This window comes from Chaetomium fimeti, assembly GCF_033439085.1.
Source record: "Chaetomium fimeti strain CBS 168.71 chromosome Unknown B0H64scaffold_1, whole genome shotgun sequence".
NCBI lineage: Eukaryota > Fungi > Ascomycota > Sordariomycetes > Sordariales > Chaetomiaceae > Chaetomium > Chaetomium fimeti.
In genome coordinates, this window is record NW_026944329.1 from 2,462,127 (window position 1) to 2,475,738 (window position 13,612).

The 13,612-nt window shown below is 57.7% G+C and overlaps 5 protein-coding genes across 5 annotated transcripts; 4 read left to right on the top strand and 1 right to left on the bottom strand.

Annotated features, from left to right (window-relative positions):
• Positions 1 to 463: 463 nt before the first annotated feature.
• B0H64DRAFT_437732 (uncharacterized protein) lies at positions 464 to 4,359 on the top strand (the record flags this gene model as incomplete). The annotated part of the gene is made up of 5 exons (XM_062806286.1): positions 464 to 812; positions 875 to 975; positions 1,148 to 3,292; positions 3,355 to 3,712; positions 3,779 to 4,359. The coding sequence occupies 5 exons, from the start codon at positions 464 to 466 to the stop codon at positions 4,357 to 4,359; spliced, it is 3,534 nt and encodes a 1,177-aa protein (XP_062664087.1).
• Positions 4,360 to 5,521: 1,162 nt separating this feature from the next.
• Positions 5,522 to 6,889, top strand: B0H64DRAFT_18948 (uncharacterized protein). Its single transcript, XM_062799036.1, has 2 exons — positions 5,522 to 5,704; positions 5,763 to 6,889. The coding sequence occupies exons 1-2, from the start codon at positions 5,684 to 5,686 to the stop codon at positions 6,654 to 6,656; spliced, it is 915 nt and encodes a 304-aa protein (XP_062664088.1). The 5' UTR covers positions 5,522 to 5,683; the 3' UTR covers positions 6,657 to 6,889.
• Positions 6,890 to 6,974: 85 nt separating this feature from the next.
• B0H64DRAFT_18970 (uncharacterized protein) lies at positions 6,975 to 8,652 on the top strand. Its single transcript, XM_062799043.1, has 5 exons — positions 6,975 to 7,472; positions 7,543 to 7,638; positions 7,696 to 7,863; positions 7,917 to 8,149; positions 8,213 to 8,652. The coding sequence occupies exons 1-5, from the start codon at positions 7,178 to 7,180 to the stop codon at positions 8,549 to 8,551; spliced, it is 1,131 nt and encodes a 376-aa protein (XP_062664089.1). The 5' UTR covers positions 6,975 to 7,177; the 3' UTR covers positions 8,552 to 8,652.
• Positions 8,653 to 9,481: 829 nt separating this feature from the next.
• On the top strand, positions 9,482 to 10,917 carry B0H64DRAFT_18952 (uncharacterized protein). Its single transcript, XM_062799039.1, has one exon. The coding sequence runs from the start codon at positions 9,686 to 9,688 to the stop codon at positions 10,874 to 10,876; it is 1,191 nt and encodes a 396-aa protein (XP_062664090.1). The 5' UTR covers positions 9,482 to 9,685; the 3' UTR covers positions 10,877 to 10,917.
• A 952-nt stretch (positions 10,918 to 11,869) lies between these two features.
• Positions 11,870 to 13,007, bottom strand: B0H64DRAFT_18950 (uncharacterized protein). Its single transcript, XM_062799037.1, has 2 exons — positions 12,287 to 13,007; positions 11,870 to 12,230 (listed from the first exon to the last, which is right to left on the bottom strand). The coding sequence occupies exons 1-2, from the start codon at positions 12,862 to 12,864 to the stop codon at positions 11,882 to 11,884; spliced, it is 927 nt and encodes a 308-aa protein (XP_062664091.1). The 5' UTR covers positions 12,865 to 13,007; the 3' UTR covers positions 11,870 to 11,881.
• Between the last annotated feature and the right edge of the window lie 605 nt (positions 13,008 to 13,612).

Consider the following 13,612-nt stretch of genomic DNA (forward strand, 5'->3'; position numbering starts at 1 on the left):
TGGCAACGGAGATCCGAAACGATGGTGGGGTTACCCAGCGTTGCTAGCTGGCCTCAGCCCTGCCGCAGCCACCGCCATCGCCGCTACAGTGCGCCAGCTAAGAGGTCGGAGGAAAGCTACGGGAGATGGACGGTGAGGATTGGCTTGAGCCGCGCTGCAGCCGCACTACAGCCGCACTGCAACCGTTCGGGTCTTAAAAGACTTGTCCAAACGGTCGAGCAGGCAGCGTACGCCTGATATGAGGACTCTGGTGCCCAGCGTTGTAGACTCACCTGCGTCCCAATTTAGTTCATATGGAAGTCGACGAAAGCAACAGCAACACACTGGTGCCCACTCTAGCGGGCGAAAGAAGCAGTTGGAAGTCACCGTTCGTACCAATGGGCACTTAACTACGGCAGGAACCAAACGTTAACTGAGATCCTAGCACCCGTTGGTGTGTCCCACGGCGGTGGAATCAAGAAACATGCAACAACCCCTAATCCGCCCAGGAGACAACCGGGCCGCCTACTCCTACACTCTGCAGCCTACGGAGGACCATGACGAACAGGAACATCGGGATGGTAATAATACAAGGGGGCGAAAATCGCCTGTATGGCGATCGGATAGCACCCCGAACTACAAGCCAACGGCGCTGCGATGGCCGTTCATCGGTACCGTCATAGCACTTCTGCTCGTGGCCATCGTGCTGGTCATCGTCGCCGAGAGGCAAATGCCAAACTCGGACAGCAATGTCCAGATACTGGGCGTTCATCCCAATGCCACACAGCCTGTCCGGTTCGCACGAGCTGTGTTCGACGCGTCAACACCTGAGGGTGAAGTGACGATTGATGCCCCCACTCCATCCTCAACCGTTGTCTCCACCATCCCTTCACAGGCACCAAGAAGCAGCTCTACGGCCAACGAGCAGATGAGGGTCTTGGCCCAGAGCGTTACAGAAACAAGTTCCCGACTACCAACGCCCCCCTTTGTTACTGGGTATATCTCGACGCAATCTCCGCCCTCGTCTAGTTCAACGTCTCGACTCTCAACAACGCAACCCATCCCTCCGTTCTCCTCGATACGCATCTCAACCCTGCCAGAGGCCACGACCCGGGCACTGTCTGTTTCATCGTCACCAAGCGGTGACAGCACTGTGCCTAACTTACAGATTGCCGCTACTAAATCCTCGTCGACCACCTCAAGTTCCACGAGCACAACGGCCAGCCTCCCAAGCGGCGCCCGGCTAATTCCTATCTCTACCTCGGTTTCCAAGTTCACAACCAGCATTACCGTGCCGATAACAACAGTCACCCACACGTCGGTCTTCACGTCAGTCCACACGATCATATTCACCACCGACACAACACTCGAGACAGAATGGTTGTCCAGCGTGACCATTGTTGGCCCCACGACGTTTTACTCCCACTTTACGACCAATGGAACCCAGGCCAGCATGCCCGTGTCGACCGCGACGCACACCTACATCAGCCTTATCACGGTGACTGATACCGAGACCGTCGGCGTTGTCGCGTCAACTGCGACTAGCACCGGAACGGTTACTGCAACCAGCACCATCACCGGCGTCGTCATACCCAGCGTTGGGGAGGTCACTATCACTTACTACAGAACGGTCTTCCCACCAGAGGAAGTGCCGGTGACTCAACCCCCAGACCCTGTGAAGGTGACGGGCGTGGAAGTTATCGAAGGGAGCGCCGTGGATGTTGTGCAGTCACAAGGACCTGTTGTCGTGGTTGTCAGCCCCTCAAACAAGATTGTGACCCAGGTTGTTGGTCCGCAGGTTAGCACGGGCGTGGCGCGAGTGGGAGGTTCCGTGGTTACGACTGTTTTGGTCATCACTCCGACGGCGGGAGTGCCAGCCCAGGTGGTCACTAGAGTTGGCGGGACGCCAGTGACAATCGTTGACAACCCGGACCCGGTGACTGTAGTGACGGTCATTGATGGCGCCCAGCGCACTATCGTCGAGACCCCGCCTCCTCAGACCGTCGTGACGGTACAAGGGGGCGTCGTCACCACGATTATGGGGGACCAATCTATTACCAGCACTATCATCGGAAATGTTGGGGGTACGCCGAACACCCAGGTGTTTGTTACCACGCCTTCTGGACCGCCGTTCCAACCCGTCTCGTACACGGTTGTCAGAGAAGCCGGAGGAACGTTGTTCACAGAAGTGGTTGTCACTACTCCGACCGCTGCCGGTCAACCACTTACGCTTACTGCTGTCGATATCGTCGGGGGAACACCGGTCACGCAAGTTGTGGTTACGACTGTTAACGGGGCTGTGGTCCGGCCAGTTTCCTTCACCATCACGACCAACGTGGGCGGTACCCCGACGGTTATCACCGTAACGCCGTCACCAACGACGATCGTGGAAACCATCAATGGGACCCCCATCACCCGGGTTACCACTCCACCAGTAACCAGCTTCACCACGACCATTGGTGGCACCTTGACGACTCAAGTCGTCGTCACGACCCCAACCGGCACCGAGCCCATCACCCTAACCGTCGTGTCCACATCCGGCGACTCCCTCAGCACCTTCACCACCACCATCCCGCCAACCACCCGGCTCACCACCATCTCCGGCACCGTACGAACCATCACCTCCACCCCCTCACCCAGCACAATCCTCTCCACCCTCCCCCCCACCACCCGCACCTTCACCTCCACCGCCACCGCAACACACACCACCTCCACCCCCCTCCCCACCATCATCTCCTCAACCCGCACCTACCGCTGGACCGAAGCCGACATCTTCCTCGGCACTTTCCTCCCGCCCCTCCTCGGCGTCGCGCTCGTAATCCCCCTCCGCATCCTAGACCTCAACGCCAAACTCTACCAACCCTTCCAATCCCTCACCCACCCCCCCACCACCTCCCATCATTTCACCACCACCACCCCACCATCCCCCGCAACCCACCCCCTCCTCCAACAACACACCGGCCTCCTGGCCCTCACCACCCCACTCACCCTCCTCCTGCACCCGCCACACCACCCCATCCCCTTGCTCACCACCCTCGCCGTAGCACTCGCCTCCCTCGCCGCGCCCCTCGCTGCCGAAGCCGTCGGGCTCAAGCTGCACGGCGCGTGCTGGGCCAACACGGCGAGCGCGGGGTGCGCGCCGGCGCTGGGGGTGAGTGTCGCGCCGGCGTATGTGTTGGTGGGCGTGTTGGTGGTGGTGGTGGGGTTGGTGGGGGTTGTGGGCTGGGTGGTGGTGGTGGGGGGGTGGGTTACCGGCGTGAGGGCGAGTCCGTGGTCTCTTGCGGGGGTTGCGTCGTTGGCGGGGGGTGGGGGGGTGAGGGCTGTGTTGGGGGTGGGAGGAGGGGAAGGGGGGATGAGGAGGGTTGTGGGGGGGAGGAGTATGGGATTGTGCTGGTGGATGAGGCGGGGGAGGGGTTTCGTCGGGGGGAGGGTGGTGGTGTGGGTGAGGGTGAGGAGGGGTTTTATGAGGATGAGGTGGTGGGGGGTAAACGGGGCAGTCGACGCCAGCAGCAGTTGCCGTTTATGACGCTGCGGTATCCGTGGCGGATCGCGTTCATCCTCTTCCAGCTGGCCCTGCTCGTTTTTATCATCTACTACCACGCCTACTACCGCGGTGGGGTCCGCGACAACGGCCGGTTATGGCTCTTCCTCAACTCCAATCACTTCGGTGTGCGGTTCGTGTCTGCCATCATCGGCGTCATCATCGCCTTTTGCTGGCAATCTTTCTTCCTCAGTAAGTCTCCCTTACCCTACCTACCGCATCCCTCTCAGACACCACTTACCAACCCGTGAATCACAGGCGTCAGCACAATGACGCCCTTCCACCTCCTCTCGCAACGCACCCAACCCCCCGGCCCCTCCATCCTCTTCACCCCCCCAACCAACCCCTTCTCCGGCCTGTACTCTGCCATCCGCCACCGCCAGCCCTTCCTCTTCGCCGTATCCCTCGCCGCGGCCCTCTCCGAGTTCCTCCCCGTCGTGCTCTCCAACGTGCCCTTCAACCTCGCGCAGACGGGCACGGCGGCGACGGTCTGCGCCGTGCTGAGCTGCGTCGCGCTGGGCCTGCTGCTCGCCGTGCTGGCCGCGTCCTTCGCCGTCCGCTACCCGCCCATGCCTGTTGATCCACGCAGTGTGGCGGGCCTGTTGTGGTATGTCGCGCGGAGCGGGATGTTGGCGGACTTTGCGGGGGTGTCGAGGTTGGATGGGGAGGAGAGGGCGCGGAGGGTGGGGGAGATGGGGAGGCGGTACTTTTATGGGGTGTTGGTGGGTGACGAGGAGGGGAGGAGGCTCGGGGTGGATTGTGACATTGGGGGCGGAGGGGAGGAGGAGATGGGGTATAGGGGTGCTGGGGGGCCTACATACATACACTCGAGGGGGTAGTAACCCGTGTACTTGGTGCATGAAGTTGTAAGTGGGGACGGATGTTTTTCTGCTTTCGTGTTGGACTCCGGCGTTGACTACAGGTTCTATTACTGCTCTCTTCTTACTATTTCGTCTTTATACCCTGGCTTGGCGTCGGGAAGAAGACGGTCCTCCAGGCGTTACAATTTCAGCGTTGCAATAGTTTCTTCGGAGGCTTTGTTTGGTATGTTTCCGGTCCGGTTTGTTTTCTTTTTTGTTTCCGAGGCGCGGACACGAACCGGCCACGGCGGGTGTAACAAAAGAGTAATTTGATTACGATCCACGGAGTAGAGTTTGGGATATTAGATGATGAACTACCAGGAAGCCGGGAGTTTGGTTTGTGTTCCTGCTCGAGGCTTGCCGGTCAAGCCACGGCAGGGGCAGGGCTCATGTTGGCGCCACATCCCTCGATAATAGATTGACAATTATTTCTAAGCGGTCAGCGGTAACAAAGGACGTGTTCGAAAGCAGTAACATCTTGCAAGTCCCAATTTGACTTTACGCAGCACTGACTGTACTGAGCGTGGTTTCGGCATCACATCCTCGGACCGCACGTGGCTCGGACTTGGACGTCTCGACCTCGGACTATGAGATTGCCAAACGCTCAGACCCTCTTGAAACCAGTAGCCAGTCATGGCGGGTTCCGGATTGTCAGCTATTTGAGGGACTGTGCCGGTGATAAACAGATTCTGCTGCAACCGAGCTTAAATGTGCCCCTTGCTTGCGGGTTTCGGAAGACTCGGGCACTGAGGTAGTATCTTGGTATCTTGGCAGTTCTGCTAGTGAAGCTGCATGCTGGGGACTATTTGAGTTTCGTCTGTGAACTTTGAGTTAGCATCGACGGGGCTAGACGCGCTATGTATAGCCGAGAAGAAGAAGTACGACCTCACTAGTTAGGTGGAAACCGTCCGGTGCTGCGCCGCTGCTCTTCTTGAAGAATGGCATGGGCTGTGTGAGATGAAATTGCTGCCTATCAAGGGGCTGGAAGGGGGCCAGGGGCAGCGCTTGTGTGACAACCTTGGAACTAGCCGCGCCGTGCCGCACCGGCGGATTCAATACCAAGGATGCAACCCTGCAACGCGGGAGCCCAGATCTTGGTTTACTTGGTTCAAGGTCATCGAGGCGAATCCCACCGAACGGAGGCACATCTCCTACGGATGCCTGGTCTACGCCACTAGCTTAGTCTCGTGAAGCCCGCCATATCCTTAAACATGTCGGTCTGGCCCAGTCAATCGCATTTCGCTTCGCTTTCTTCTAGGCTACTACCTGTTCATCAATTTATTTCGCTCACTGATCAGGCACCATGTTACACGGACTCGACGATGTAAGAAAGCTCACTCTGGATGTGACCTGCCTCTTGAGACTGACACCGAGCCCACTAGGGATCGAACCTCCCCATCCCGAACCGCGAGCGGAACAATGGGGGCTCGCTGATTGTATGGAGTGGTCATCCTCAGGGAGCCGCGTTGCCTCCGTGGAGCAAACCATCATCCGAGGATCATGTTGACCTCTTGCGCAAACTCGAGTCCTGTCAAGCTAGCCAGCCGAGTCAACCATCTCCGGGTCAATCATACCCGGGTCAAACATCACCGGGTCCATCATACGCGGGTCAGTCCGGGCCACCACCCTCGGACCTCGGCGGCGAGAGGAGGACCTCCCGCTCCCGCCCCAAACTCCCCATCATCATTCTATCATTCGTCCTCTTCCTCGTCATCGCCGCCTTGATAGTAGTCGGCACCCTTCTGGGCACCAGAATATCCAAACTCGAAAACACCATCCCCCCCCTGGCCGTCGCCACTGCAACCAACTCCGCAGCCGGCAATGACAACAACAACAACGACAACAACAGCAACCTCCCCTCCTCCTCCGCCACAGACAACCCCAACCCCTCCAGCACCTCCACCAGCATCCCCAACGCCAGCTACATCCCACCGCCACCAGCGCCCGCCAACATCCAGGTCACGGGGTGGACGCACCTGGGGTGCTACTACGACTCGGAGGTGCGGGTGCTGCCCGAGGCGTTCGTGTCGTCGGTGAACATGACCAACGAGGCGTGCGCGGAGCACTGCACGTCGGACGGGCGGCGCACGCGCAACTTTGGCACCCAGGTCGCCGTGCAGTGCTACTGCGGGACCGCGACGGCGGCGGTGCTGGCGAGCCGGCGCGCGCCCGACTGGATGTGCTCGCGCCAGTGCGGCGGCCGGTGGGGCATCGCGGAGAATTGTGGTGGGAATTGGGTGCTGAGTCTGTGGGAGCGGGATGGGGATGAGGAGTGATTTGATGGGGAGGGACTTGGAATTTTGGAAGGGAGGGGATGGGGATTGGGCTTGGGTTTGGCCCTTGGGGTGGTTATTAGTAATGAGTGCATTGCGATGGCGTTGACGGTCATTATCACGGGAATAGGGGGTTTGGAACGGGATATGCATACAATACCTGCAGGGAGTTACCTTTCATACTGTATAAATTCAACAAAAAACAATCAATACCATCATGGATTCGAGCTTCAGATCGCGAGTCGAGTGAGTTTTCTGCTTCATTATTAGTAATTGTCTCTCTTCATGCCTCTCCAATGACCCAGCACCTCCTCTTCGGGGAATGGCATGAACTACGTGACCAATGGGTCCGGTCCGGTTAAACGGGAGATATCTGAGGGGCAAGACTCGAGGCTCCGCAATGGCCGGATGATAAACCGCCGTCGAGGGGTATAAGTGAATCAAGACGATTCCCCTCAAGAACGTTTGAATCTTGATTTTGAGAAGCGAGAAAACGACCACCACTGTCACCAGCCTAGTAGACCATGGCGCCCATCAAAGTCGGAATCGTAGGCTACGGCTTCTCAACGAAATGTTTCCACCTCCCGTTCATTCTCCCCAACCGAGAGCTCGAGGTCTATGCCTTCCTACAGCGGGCAGCCCCTCCCAGTGACCCGTCTGAGACGCCGCGCTGGGGTCATTGTACTATCGACTTCCCCCAGGCAAAGCACTACCGGACAGCCGACGATTTCTACGCCGACGAGCTGATCGAGCTTGTCATCATATGCACTAGCACTCACGAGGAGTTTGTTGAAAAGGCTCTACTTGCTGGGAAGCATGGTGAGTAAGACAACGTAGAGAGAGCCGAGTTACTACTTCTGAATCACAAAACTGATATGTTGAACTGCAGTCGTCGTCGAGAAGCCTTTTGTCAACACCAGTGCTGAGGCAGACAGACTGATCGCGCTGGCCAAGGAGAAGGGCAAGATCTTGACCGTGTTTCAAAGTCAGTAGACCGTTTTCCGACCACTAACGTCTCTTCTGTGTTGACACCACCCCCCAGACCGAAGATTTGACAGCGACTTCCGCACCCTGCACCATCTCACGAGCAACGGTGCTCTCGGTGATATACTAGAGGCGAACATCCACTTTGACTACCCCGACCCGGGCTGGATTTCGCGCTGGACGAAGAAAGAGTACGTCCCGGGTCAGGGCATGACGTTTGCGCTAGGTAAGATTCTTTAGTTGCCGGAAGTGCCGAATTACTGGAACTGACCGACCCAGGCACCCACACCCTCGACCAGGCCCTGTACCTGTTTGGAACCCCCGCCTCGGTGACGGGTTTCTTTCGGTCAAACCGTGGCGTTGACAGCGACGTCGACGACACCTTCACCATCATCCTGCAGTATTCCGGCAAGCAAAAGAACCTGCTGGTGACGGTCAAGACAGCGGTCGTCACGCACATGCAGGACCAACTGCGCTTCTTTGTCCGAGGCAACAAGGGCACTTATCTGAAGGTACCTATTTATTCCTACCTCTGTCTTGCCCTCTTGGCCCCCGACACTAACGTACGGAATCAGTTCGGGACCTGCCCGCAAGAAAGCCAGGGCATCGCAGCCCCCGGACAGCCGGCAACGGGCCCGGAGATCGGCGTCGAGGACGAGCGCATCTGGGGCACCCTGACCACCACGACCGAGTTTGACGGCAAGGTCCAGCGGTTTGACGAGGAGAGTAAGAAGTATGTCGGCAAGTACCCCAGTCTTCCGGGGTGGTACCGGGGGTACTATGAGAATGTATCGGCTGCACTTCTCGGGCGCGAGGAGATCTTTGTCAAGCCGGAGACATCGAGGGACGGACTGAGGATCATCGAATTGGCAAGGGAGTCGCATGAGAAGGGATGCACCGTTGCGTGGTCATAGTGCGACCGGTGTGATCTGGGGAGGGGATGGCAATGAATTCTAAAGTTAGATAGGATAGCTCCCAGGCACCGGAGCCAATCTGATGCCAACACACAAGAACAACAGCGAGACGCGATGTCGGAGGCGTGGTTGTATTGATTACCTACGTATAATCTCTTCCCCCGGGCTCTCCGAGCTTTCGTTGGACGGTATGCTCTACACTCATGCTGCATCAGTGGCAGTGCATCTCGACCCTCGATTTCGTGTAACCCCCTCCCCCGAAACGTCTAGACCTGCTTCACCGTGAACCGTACCCGGCCTTGGGGTCTCGAGATGGCGAATGAACTGCTTTGAATAAATTTCGGATCTGGCTAGCTCGATTCCGGGGATGCAGGTTTGAGGCGAGGTATCGGACATCGCACTCATGGCCTCAATTTCAGTTACGAAGGAGCGACACTGGCACCTCGCAGCATGCGCGCCGAAGCGGGACAAGGAAAACCACCATCGTTGGCATGCCGGGCCAATCACCTCCGGCCGATCCCCAACCGCCAATCTCATCCTCTCGTGCCTTCCCGCAGTGGGATGGACCCACCACAACAAGCCCAAGAGTTGCCTGCCTGAACCTGCTTCCTTCCTGCGTGCTACCGTTGCGTGCCTGCCTGCTGCGCCTGCGTTGAGAACATCATGCATATTTTGCCTCTGGGCTTGCATTGCCTTTGCATGCTTTGCATCCTTGAGGCTTGGGTGACTGGCCAGAACTGATATTGTCCTGTGGAAAGGCAATCAGACCCGAGACGCCGCTGCCAATACGGCAAGTCGGCAAAGCCTGCCATGCAACCCTTTGGTTGACTTCCTTGGATCCCGCCGAGTTTGGGGCTGGTATCCGAATGGCCAGACCCTCAAAGATTCTCAACGGTTAGTAATCGCATGCCATGGCTTGGAAGTGCTGTTTGGGCTGGCGAGGTAGTTATCGGTGCCACTGCCGTCGAGCAATCTCTGCCATCGGGCTCCTCGTTATCTCTGTTGTTTTCGAATCTTTCCGGGTGAGGTAGTCTCCCGCCTTTTTCTATCCACTTCTGAGCTAGCCTTCAATCATCCGCATTCTCTGTCTGGGAAGCATGGCGGCGTGTTTAGGGTGTTAAGACTCCCTCCACGATGGAACAGCCACAGCTGCGACCACCAGGGTTCGAAACCGAGAAGGTTGATTCTCTCGCTCATTCGTATCCTCCGTCCCATGACGCCATACAATCTCTTGCCGGCTGGACGCTTGAACAGAGCCGGAATCCTGAGTCCATGGCCCAATTCCAACAGCTATCATCCATGCCGATGGGATGGCTCCAGGGGGTGTCCGCGACGGCCCCAACCACGCTAGATTCAACAACTGTGGCCGGTCAGCAATACATTCCACAGCTAGGAGACTGGCACCAAGTTTCGAGCTTCGGATACATCGGCGTCGTCGAGTCAGCCTGGTCTCGACCGAATTCGGTGCCGTGGGACGCCGGCACACCGGTCACGGCCAACAACCGCCAGGTACCAGTTGATGTGACCACCATCCCACCGCCCAATACCGCGGCTTACCCTCCTCAACAAGCCGAAGCCGAACCCCCCGTTGCCTTCTTGCCAACGCACTGGCAGAACGACGATCTGGCCCGGCACCGGCCCTACCAGGTCCAGTCGACGAGCGGATATAACTTCGGTAGCGAGGGAAGAAGCGGGGACGATGAGACATGGGGTGGAAGGAAGCCGAGACAATCGCCGATCCTCACGAAGGACCTTTACGACGCCGATCACCCGAGAAACCGGTTCACTCCCCTGCTGCTGAGAAGAGTCCCGACCTCGGACGTCAGCAGCCACACCACCTCCCCCCCACACAGCGCGACCGCCCTGAGCTTCAACGCTCCCGACGCCTCCTACCTCAGCGACACCACCACCACTAGCACCACCATCAACCCCCCAAAACGAACCCGTCCTCGCCGACGAACCCCCCCAACCACACCATCAGCAGGTAACCACCACCACCACGACCACGACCACCACAACCCAACCCCCCCCTTCCATACCCAGACCCCAACCCAAAACCCCGCCCAAACCACCACCGCCCGCAACCGCAACCGCGCAGCGGCCTCGCGCTACCGGGCCAAGACGCAGGCGGCGTCGGCCCGGCTCGAGGCCGCCGCACGCGCCGCCGCGGCCCGCCACCGCGCCCTGCGCGCCCGCGCGGGCCGCCTGCGCGACGAGGTCGTCCGCCTCAAGCACGAGCTGCTGGCGCGGCATGCGGGGTGTGATTGTCTGCTGATTAGGGGGTATTTGGAGGGGGCGGCGAGGCGGGTTTGTGGGGGGTTGTGATTTTATTTCCATCATCCATGTTAGGTAGGGGGTTTGGGGGGTGGTGTGGGGGTGGTGGGTTGTTAAGGGGTTGCGTGGTGAGGTATTCGGGTATTAAGGGGTTTGGGCTTGGGTTGTTAAGGGATGTGGTGTTCGGGTGTTGGGCTATTAGGGGGCGACGTGTTGGGTTGTTCAAGGGTTGGGGGTTGGGGTGTTGTTGCTCAGAGGTATGGAGGCGGTTGTTTGTTTAGTTGCTTGTTGGAGGAGTTGGATGGAGGCTTTTTGATCGTTGATATGTTAATGTGATGATTGATGATGGAGTGCAATGGAATCGGAAGCATTGCTGGCAGCGAAAAGTTGGCTTCTTTGGTCTTTCTCTAATTTGGAATCCTAGGGTACCGGTATGACCCTGCGGTTGCCGGTTTGGTATGAGGGTGTTGTTCTTCTGGTTTCATAGTTCTAAGCTCACGCCACCTTGGGTGCGAACCTCGGTGTCTGCTGTCGCTTGGCTAGCGCAACCTGGGTAATGGTCTAGTTTCGTGGCGTGGCTGGTAGTCGGCGCTTCTGTCGTGGCTTGGCTTGCTCCTTTCCAGCCCTCTTGTTTAAGATGCGCTGACCTCGAGAGGACTTTCCTGGCTTGCTAAACACGTCGCTAGAAACTCGGTTCGAATGGGGGTGTTGAAATCAGTTGGTTGTATGTACGTCCGCAATGAGAGGTCAATACTGGCCGGAACACAGCCACAGTCCGAGGAATGGAAGCAGGATTTTGGATATTTGCCCATCTTGTCACTCTCTGAAAGCGGTTTGCCGCTTCCACGATCTCGTGCTCTGGGGTTGGCCCCCGAACATGCCGAGCGACAGGGTCAAAACACTCTCACCCACCGTTCTGGTTGTCTCGCTCCCAATCTCACTTTCAGTCAAGAGAGTGTTGGGGCTCATGCGGAATCAAGGTGGACAGGGCTACCAGGCATGTGCCTATGCCTCGACACAGAGTTCTCGTGAGGTACGTTGCAGACCTCAGTTACTCTACTTTGACCGCCAGTTATTGGAGGTCATGATGGTCCTCTGCTTCTCGGTCGGCTCTCTCCGTTCCGGCCTCTCCTGCCCCTCCTGCCCATTCTCCGGCCGCCTCCCCGATGCAGGCGAGGCAGACTGCCGGGACCAGCCGTAGTTGGTCCCGTTGGCTTCAAAAGCAGGGCCCTTGCTCCTCGGAACGGAAACCCGCAGGTTCCCGCCCTCTACCGGCTTCCCGTTCAACTCTTGCAGCGCCCTCTCGGCCTCCTCGGCAGAGCTGAAGTCGACGAAGCAGTAATGGTGGTTGCCCGGAGTCGCCCGGGTCTCGGCCCGCGGTGTGATCCGCTTGCCGATAGCGACGCTAGAGATTTGTGAGTTTCGTCTGCTACAAGATCGAGGGAGAGGTTAGTCACATACAACTCAAAGCCTGTGAGAATATCCTGCATTTCAGCATCGTGCTGCTCTTGGTTGATCATCATGCCGAGGCCGCCGATGTAAAGCTGAGCCTTGTCCACGGGGCGCTGACTCCTGCCCTCCAAGTGGCGAGCGGCGGCGTACGGGCCTTGCTCCCCATCGCGCCGCGCGGGCCTAGAGTCCTCGCCCTTCCAGTCACCCCATCGTTGGAAAGTTGGGTTGTGGCCGTCGCTGCGGTCGCCACCCCGGCTGCTGCCCCAGCCACCGCGCGACTGAGAAGGGGTCTTGGGATTGCACGGCCCGACCTTGATCTGGCGGTTGAAGAGCGAACTGCCAGGGAGGGCCTCCAGAGCCCGGTCCGCTTCTTCACGGGTGGTAAACTCGGCGAAGCAATAGCCCGGGTTCCTGCCGCTGACGGGATCGATTGAGATGTGCAACTTCTCAAATGACTCGGCAAATCCAGACTGGCGAAGTAGATCCTCGACATCGCCGGGCTGCACCGAATAGAGCAGGTTGCCCATGTAAATGCGACGCCCTTCCGCGAGGGCATCACGTTGTTGTGGCTCCGAGCTGGCGTCCATGGTGTTCAAATATCGTAATTCGGGTCGAGAAGGAATGTTGTGTGAGTGTGAGATGTTTGGCGAAGAAAATTCAAGGCTCACCGCTTGGCATCTGATGTCGAGGAGGCAGCCCAACCCGAAAATTTTCCCCTGTGAAGTTCGGGTTTCGACAGTTTGTGGATTAGTGGGTACGAGTGGCCAGTTAGGGAAAGGCCTGGACCGTTTAAGGGGTTCTCCCTCACCCAATCGCTATGCAAGGCCTCCCGTGTAAGAATAAGGGGTAAAGGGGGGGAGGATGGCTGACTTGACGAATAGCTTACCTTACATCTTGGGACACAACCTTTACAACCAAGAAAACACATACAATACGCGCTTGGCGGGAGGTATGAACGGGTAATAATACTCATTTTAGTTCATTTTATTAGTTAGGCTCCTTAGGTTAGGAACAGGATCGAAGCAACCCCTGAAGGTGTGCTTCCACATTGACTGACTTGACTACAAGTTTGTCACGACTATGATTTTCTGTATGAAGAAGTGTACTCAGTCACATAGTACTTTGACGCTACCCCTGAATCTCGTCCTTTTACTCGGAGCCTACTCGGAGTTTGGGCATTGAAATGAGCATACATCTCGCGTCGACCACTGAATATCGTACGAATTACCTACCAGGTTACCGTATTGTGCTATGGCATGGAGAGATGAAAACCCAGTAGTCTCTCCCAATTCCTGGATTCTCTCCGTTTTGATATTCTCGATCATCCCAAACGCG

Excerpts from the sequence above, each read along its gene's own strand:
- B0H64DRAFT_18950 (XM_062799037.1), bottom strand. The coding sequence starts at position 12,864 with ATGGACGCCAGCTCGGAGCCACAACAACGTGATGCCCTCGCGGAAGGG. Across the intron at positions 12,231-12,286 it reads ATTCTCACAGGCTTTGAGTT|CGTCGCTATCGGCAAGCGGA; the intron begins GTATGTGACTAA and ends ACAAATCTCTAG.
- B0H64DRAFT_18952 (XM_062799039.1), top strand. The coding sequence starts at position 9,686 with ATGGAACAGCCACAGCTGCGACCACCAGGGTTCGAAACCGAGAAGGTT.
- B0H64DRAFT_18948 (XM_062799036.1), top strand. The coding sequence starts at position 5,684 with ATGTTACACGGACTCGACGAT. Across the intron at positions 5,705-5,762 it reads TGTTACACGGACTCGACGAT|GGATCGAACCTCCCCATCCC; the intron begins GTAAGAAAGCTC and ends CGAGCCCACTAG.
- B0H64DRAFT_18970 (XM_062799043.1), top strand. The coding sequence starts at position 7,178 with ATGGCGCCCATCAAAGTCGGAATCGTAGGCTACGGCTTCTCAACGAAA. Across the intron at positions 7,864-7,916 it reads GGGCATGACGTTTGCGCTAG|GCACCCACACCCTCGACCAG; the intron begins GTAAGATTCTTT and ends TGACCGACCCAG. Across the intron at positions 8,150-8,212 it reads ACAAGGGCACTTATCTGAAG|TTCGGGACCTGCCCGCAAGA; the intron begins GTACCTATTTAT and ends GTACGGAATCAG.